Source organism: Acipenser ruthenus, chromosome 15 (assembly GCF_902713425.1).
Source record: "Acipenser ruthenus chromosome 15, fAciRut3.2 maternal haplotype, whole genome shotgun sequence".
In the NCBI taxonomy this organism is placed as follows: Eukaryota; Metazoa; Chordata; class Actinopteri; order Acipenseriformes; family Acipenseridae; genus Acipenser; species Acipenser ruthenus.
This window is the reverse complement of record NC_081203.1, coordinates 28,749,965-28,757,726: the sequence shown is the minus strand read 5'-3', so window position 1 is coordinate 28,757,726 and position 7,762 is coordinate 28,749,965. Positions and strand designations below refer to the sequence as shown.

Here is a 7,762-nt window from a genome sequence, read left to right as displayed (position 1 = left end):
TACTAAACTTGTTGACAGTTGATTTTTTTTTTTTTTTTTTAAACAATAATGAAAGCCTTGAAACTTTGGTTTGTATTTTCTCAAAATGATATAATCTAGGCTACTCTGGTTCTGAAGCACTCACATATGAAATTGGCTAAATGCTTACCTTTTAAACAGTGTTGGATGAAATCTGACACCAGGTTTCATATAAAAAATCTGACATGTAGTCCACCCACCTTTCAAATTGACTGTCTCGGCTATGTTCCGATTACCAGCCACGGAAGATCACAAAGTATGTATCGGCCATGTCATTTTTTTATATATAACTTCAATACTTTTGTGAAAGCAAAAAAGACCAGTAATGTTTCAATCTGACCAAGAACAAAAGCAATCTGACCAAGAACAAAAAAGAACTTGACCTTGTGAATTATTTAATTGTGTATATTATGAATAAGGAAAAAATCTATATTCAGTGCAAAGTAACATCAATCCTGAATGAATATATAGTATGACTGGAGGTTTTAAAATACTGTAGGATAATTTACCCTCAGCAGATTAGATTACTATTGCACAACCTCTGTACAAAAAGCTCAATTGAATAGAGTGCAGCACACATGCAATTTTGTTATCCTTTATGAAGACACAGTCGTTTTACCATGGTCAATTCCACAAAGGAAAGGGTGAATCCACAAATCAGATTTGTTGTGGAAGTAAACCCAATTGAATGCAGTCGTTTTGTGAAACAGCAGCATCCAGGGGCTATACATCATCTTGCCCATAATTGATGACAAACTCGAAATCCTTGAAGCTGACATGGCCATCTGAATCCCGATCAACTTCCCTGTTGATGAAAATTAGAAAAAATAAAAAGCCTGTATTAAACCAATAACAACCACCACCACACATTGTCAATACAATTATTGGATAGGTTAGGTGAAGATTTAATAAAGCATTATATATATATATATTCTTCAGGGCCTTTTGAAAGTTTAAAATGTTTTCAATTGATGAAAAGCTGCTTCAAATTAGTTTCTTGACAGTCTACTCCAGCTTTTCTTATGGAATGCCTGCCAATCGGGATTCAAAACGTGTGTCCCTTCAGTCACCCTGCATTTAATCCTGAAATTAAATTGTTTAAGATAAAAAATTAACAGTTAATACAAAACACAGAAAGAATAAAAACACAGTTTTGGTATCACACAGATATGCGCCTCCTTTTGGTTTATTACAATTTGTCACAACCTTTTTGATTATTGTAAATAAATCACTAAAACGAAAAAAATTATTTGACCAACATAACTTAATATACTTTTTAATACCATTCCAAACATGACATTACTGAAGAAAGTTTACACCTCAACATTTCTCAAACTGGTAACTAATAGGCAACCACCATATAGATTTTTTACATTTCGCCTGTCTCCCATTTCAGAGAAGTGTAGTACAAATGCACTTGAAGCCAAATGTATGCAATTGTTCGAATTATTAAATAAGTTAAATGCACTACAAATTAAGCTTTTAAAAAATAAATCCCATTTTATTAGTGATACTAGTGTTCTGAAAATGTTACTGACCACAGGGCTCACATTTATCAGGTTTCACCAGCTTTCATGACATTTTTCAAAGCATAGCATAGTAACTTGCCACCAAGTCAGAAAAATCAGGACCTTAAAAAAAAGAAAAGACCAGCACTTGTATAACTAGAGGACCCAAGAGTACTTGGAAACAAGCCTCCATCACAAGCTCAACTGCCTGTGCCGAGTCATTCCCTCAGCTTTCCCAGTTTCCATATGAAAATAATTAACTTCACTACCAGCACTTTTTCAATTGAAGATGAGTGGAATCATAACTCACTAAAGAGGCTGATGTAAGGATACGTGCAAAACATGTTTAGCGGCCATAAAGTTGGACTTTAGCAGACACTAAAAATGTGGTGCATGTAAAGAATGGTTTTCACCTGGCATTCTGCACCAGCTATCAAATTTGCACTTTGCCATCATTAATCCATTTAAATGCTATTATAATGAGATGAAATGATTTTGCCTTGCACTTGGACAATTGCTGACCCTCCAAAAACTTTGCACCTCCTCTTACAAGATGCAAACCATTGCAGAAGCAAGTAATTAAGAGCTGTATAAAAGCACACACCTTCAGACACCTGGCATTGGCCTCAGGATGGCTGGTGTGGTACACCTGGTTTGTTTATATAATCGTACTCACATCTGTAGTCTTACGGTCTTCTGGCAGCACAAGGTCCATATATACTTTGCTTAATGATAAGAATTTATATTGTTTTGGGTTTTTGTATGTTTGTTTATTTGTTTAATCAATCAGGGGAATTGTTTCTCCTAATTAATAACATACATCAAGAAAAATCCATACATTTTAGGAGAATGTACCCTCTTGCCAATTTACTGGTATGTAAACTAAAGTATTGTCTTCAAATATATATCAAACCAATGGAAAATTTAAAATGACACAAGTTCATAGGATTACACTATGTAACACAATTTTTGTTCCTGGGTAGTAAGTGTTATTTCCTAATTGCTTATGCCTCAAAAGTATAGAAAATGGCTATTATTCCCCACAAACTTTGCTTTTGTGACCAGACAGTGATATTTTGAAATGTACCTATTTCCAATGAGAAAACGGGCGAATTTGTGTCTTTTCGTTCACATAAAGTCAGAAAAAAACAACATATGAATCCAAATTAACATGTATTTATACTAAAGTAATACAAAAATGACTACAAAAGATTTAGAAGTGAGTAGTTTTTCGAGATTTACGATCATACTGTAAATCACTTTCACGAATCAGCCCCCAAATGTAGTCTCCCATTATGTTCTCGTTATACTGTCCTTGGTAGCGGCGTTCAAAGTCCAGTATATCCTGGTGGAAGCGCTCGCCTTACTCCTCCGAGTACGCTCCCATGTTCTCCTTGAATTTATCAAGATGAGCATCAAGGATATGGACTTTGAGGGACATCCTACAGCCCAATGTGCCGTAGTTCTTCACCAGAGTCTCAACCAGCTCCACATAGTTTTCGGCCTTGTGATTGCCCAGGAAGCCCCGAACCACTGCGACAAAGCTGTTCCAAGCCACTTTCTCCTTACTAGTGAGCTTCTTGGGGAATTCATTGCACTCCAGGATCTTCTTTATCTGTGGTCCGACGAAGACACCGGCTTTGACTTTTGCCTCACAGCTTAGGGAAGAAGTCTTGAAGGTACTTGAAGGCTGCCGACTCCTTATCTAGAGCTCTGACAAATTGTTTCATAAGGCCCAATTTGATGTGCAGTGGTGGCATCAGCATCTTCTGAGGGTCCACCAGTGGCTCCCACTTGACGTTGTTCCTCCCCACAGAGAACTCGGTCCGCTGTGGCCAGTCCCGCCTATGGTAGTGCGCCTTGGTGTCCCTGCTGTCCCAAAGGCAAAGATAGCAGGGAAACTTGGTAAAACCGCCTTGGAGACCCATCAGGAATGCCACCATTGCAGCCTCTTGATGCCATCTCAGAAAAATGCAGATATGTATCCACTTAGGCAGCTGGAACTAAACTGAACTGGTGGGCTTAAAGTTTACTCAGCACTGAATCTATCTGGAATGTTCTGGAAAATAGGTAAATTTCAAAATATCACTGTGCTGGTCACAAAAGCAAAGTTTGTGGGGAATAATAGCCATTTTCTATACTTTTGAGGCATAAGCAATTAGGAAATAACACTTACTACCCAGGAACCAAAAAAAAAATAATAATAATTGTTACACGGTGTTATCTTTTACATATTATCATATATTTAGTATTTAGGGGGAAAACGGGACAGAAAATACTGGGGGGACTTAATCTCAACAGTCCTGTGCTTATCTACAGTATCTCACGTTCAATATAGTCTTTATTACACAGTGCTCAGGCCGATCAACTGAGGAAACAGCAGATGTGGGTGAAATTTGGTGGCAACAGCGAGGAGAATTAAAACAACATTAGGCATTCAGCAAGTGGAAAATCATGCTCCCTTGTTCCATCTCACCGATTTCAATTCAAATAAATGTCTTTTGTAGCACTAATTACACTCTAATGTCAGTTTCCCATAGCAAGAAAAGGGGAATCTGCAGAAACACCACCAGTGCTTTCACACCAATCAACGTAGTCCCCATTAAAAATCTTAAATGAGACGATTGTTTTATTATTTTAGGATAAGCATTGTGGGAAATAGAATTACCAACAATGGTAGGTATAAAACATCTTGAAGAATTTAGTGGCATGGAGTAGTTATTAGCTCACAATAATTTATTATTTAGATTTTCTTAGAAGATGAACTCCAATGAAGGTGTGTTGATGCATGCAGATCTTCTAATTACCACACTGCCGTAGCTGGAGTACCATCATAATCAGAACGATTCTGCATGGCTTCAGGATGTTCTTCTCATTACTAGTGTGGCAGCTGTAATTAGTGAATATTTTAACTAATCAACTTATCAGCAATGGGCAGAGTCATCAGAATGTATGTATTAGGCTGTAAACATCCTACAGTACAACTTACATAGTGTGATTGCTAGTCTAGCACCAGAAATTCAGATTTAAAGAAACATGTGCAGTGACAGTACAAGAAAGATCCTGCAGATGACAACTCAGTGCCAGTTCTTTGAGGCTGGTTATTTTATTTATTTACATAGTGCCACTTAAAACTAGGTTGAGCTCATTCAAACTCATTGCTCTTTGCTCTACCAGTATATATACTGAATAAATATACAAGTTCCTTTCAGTCACTTTCACCTAGCCTGGTTTTAAACCATCATGGAAACTCTTGGTATCTCGTTCCTATGGTACATTGGTGCTAAATTTCACTGTTCTGCCAGGTAGGCCTATACTTTTGTTACTAATGCTTGCCAAACTGTTCTCAACCCTATTTTTTTATCACATTTTTTGGAAAAAATTCACCTTTTACCCTGGACACCCTGTACAAACAAAACATCTTGGCTTCCAAAAAAGATATGTACTATAGGAAGATCAATCAGAAGACTGTTTAATTGATGGCCAGACAAAACGGAAGAAATCTGAAATCAAAGGCCAACCACACTGTTGGAAAATGTCTGTTACAATATATATATTTTTTGTGGAACTTCTTATGTATATGCACTCACACTTTAACACACACACACACACACAGCTTAGAGAGTTCCAGGAGCACCACTAGGGAAAGAAGGAAATTGTACATTAACCAACGACTGAAGGGAAAGAGTGTTGCCAAGAGGGAAAAGAGGCTGCCTATTATTGAACATCCTGGAAGACTGCATTCAAAACTAAGCTGTTCCACAGCAGTTCCACACCTCTCCTCAGGGAGTATGCAAGCCAAATAGGCCACAGATGCTGCCAAGCCTCTGGTGGAATAGGCTGCAACTAGATCAGATAGAACGCTGCTTGCACTTTGATGGCAAAGATAAGTCATTGTAAGATTCATATAGACATCACCTGCTTTACCAAGTTAGTCAAGGGAGAATGAAGCAAGCTGCTACATAAAAGAAAAAACACAAATCTTCATTAAGTAGCAGTCACATTTTGGATGTGTTGTGTGAACTATGACATGACATTTATATAATAACGATGCTACTTGGTAAATACCATATATTTTATCAAAAGACTTATTAATGACATTACTTGCAATTCACTCAATTTAGTTAAAATGAGTTGCTGTTATACAGAAAGGCCCTCATCTTCAAGAGGTATTGAAGAAGGCACTTCTGAAGGAGTCTCAGAAGACAGACAAACCAGTTATTGTATTAGACTATAAAGCAGCTGTTTATTACTGCATCTATTTTTTTTTAAACATTGCTTTCATAAACTAAATACAGGTTAAATATTTCTAATAACATGCTCATGCTGGAATGTCGCTATGGCAGGGTATGTGGAATGCCTGCACTGAAAAGTTCACCTTCCACCAGCAGAGGGAACAGGAGGAAGCTGTCCATCCAGCAAGCTCTGGCAACTACGGGGTTAATATTCCGTAGGAGTCGGGCTGTTAGGAGACTGGGGGAGAGGAACAAGGTACACCTGGTTTCAATCCCAGGGAATGGGATAATCGCTGAATCCAGGTGTACAGAAGGGGCAGCCTCTCCACCGGTTGCGGCAGTGTTCCTGGGTCCGGGACAGCGCAACCACGTATGTCCTAACAAAATAAACTTTTGTTTCTTTATTTCCTGCAGCCTGAGCAGGTATACATTGCTTCAGATCGCAGAACAAATACCTGTGGGCAACACGGATCCTGCACTCGTTCACCGACTAGACTTTGATATTGTTGTAGATACAAGCTCTTCTCCCTGGAACCTGTAAATATATTTTGTAAAACAGTCGCCTGTATTTAAAGGGGCAGTACCCATTTTTCATTTCAAGAACCAGTTTTTGTTTTGTTTATTTGTAAATAATTTTTGTTACCCCTTAACATGAAACTGCATTCTCTGTGTGGCTCCGACACTCCTTTGGGGAGGGAGGCAACATTCCCACACAGCTAATAAAGATTGGAATTTTTCATGGAAGGACTATCAAAGGACATATTAAACTTGCCATAATGGAAGGTTCAGGAATATTGTTTTACTTTATACATATAGCAGAACCCTTAAAAAAAAGTATTTTCATTTCCCTTCCTTGCAGCCCTATAGAACACAATTAGAATCCTGGTTACGAGCACCCCACCAGGCTATCACTATCAAGGCAACTGACAGCACCTTGGGTGTAAATGACGAACACAGCTTAAAGCTGGCATATTATTTCACAGGGTATATGAAGTGTAAATTTCTATCAGTAGGGGAAAAGTTTAACATGAAAATCTTACTGTCATTTTTTGGCTAGTTTCACACCTTCTCTCCAGTAGTTTCACAATGCATTTTGAACTTCCATTACATTAGAGCTGAAGCTGTCACACCAATTGAACAGAGAGAGAGAGGACAAATTACATTTCACGCAAAGAGATCCTGCTGGGGATGAAATGATCTGCCAATTGAAGATGTAAGGATGACAGCTTTTCCAACAAGGTGCCTTCTCTGCTGATTAACCAGCCAGTGTTTCTGAGTGCTTGGACCAGCCTTTTTGTTGATGGGATCCCAGCAGGGTTCCAGAGTGGTTTAGTTAGCAATGGCTGAACCTATTTCAGTGTCCTGCAGGAGTGGTGTTCAAATATGAAGCCAGACACAAAAAAAAGCTAAATGCAAAAGGTATATCATCTGCTTCAGTGATGAACAGTACACTGAGAAAAATGTTTTGTATAAAAGTCAACCACTCAATCATAAATTCGGTGGTAGAACTTGAAAGCAAGTCAAGTAAACAAACATTTCAGAAATGTTCTTAATGTTACCTCAGAACTGATTTTGTACCAAGTTATTTTCTGTAGAGCCTGTATTATTATTATTTGTTTATTTAGCAGACGCCATTATCCACACAGCCTCCTATATTCAATCTATATCCAATTGGCTTAGATCCGTCACCATTCAGATTAATTGAGTATACCCCCCAATATCTTAATAAAATCTCCTTTCAGAGGTAAAAACAATAAATAAAAATAGCCAACCGGCTCCATATCTGCCAGATACCTTAGTCAGTAGCTTTTGAAAATAAATTGACCTTTTTTCACTCTTGTCCAAAAGGCAAGAGGTCTATTTGTTGTCTTACAATACAGTACAAACCACTTATTCCTATTATAAATGCAGTACATACTCCAGAGGTTTCTACTGGAGGGCAAAAAATTGAAGGTTGAGTGATTTTAATTGTTTAAAATTAGGTTTAGTGCTGAACAACAG

At 37.9% G+C, this 7,762-nt stretch overlaps 1 protein-coding gene across 3 annotated transcripts in view; it reads right to left on the bottom strand.

Moving 5' to 3' along the window:
- Positions 1–396: 396 nt before the first annotated feature.
- LOC117422662 (EF-hand calcium-binding domain-containing protein 11) overlaps positions 397–7,762 on the bottom strand; it is a 28,113-nt gene continuing 20,747 nt past the window's right edge. For 2 of the 3 annotated variants that reach the window (XM_058987740.1, XM_058987742.1), the window contains one exon: positions 993–1,101. In XM_058987740.1, the coding sequence (XP_058843723.1) occupies positions 1,008–1,101 (94 nt within the window). In that variant the 3' untranslated portion in view covers positions 993–1,007. Of the gene's footprint in view, positions 824–992; positions 1,102–7,762 lie in introns of those variants that run through there. The other variant, XM_058987741.1, reaches the window with a different exon arrangement.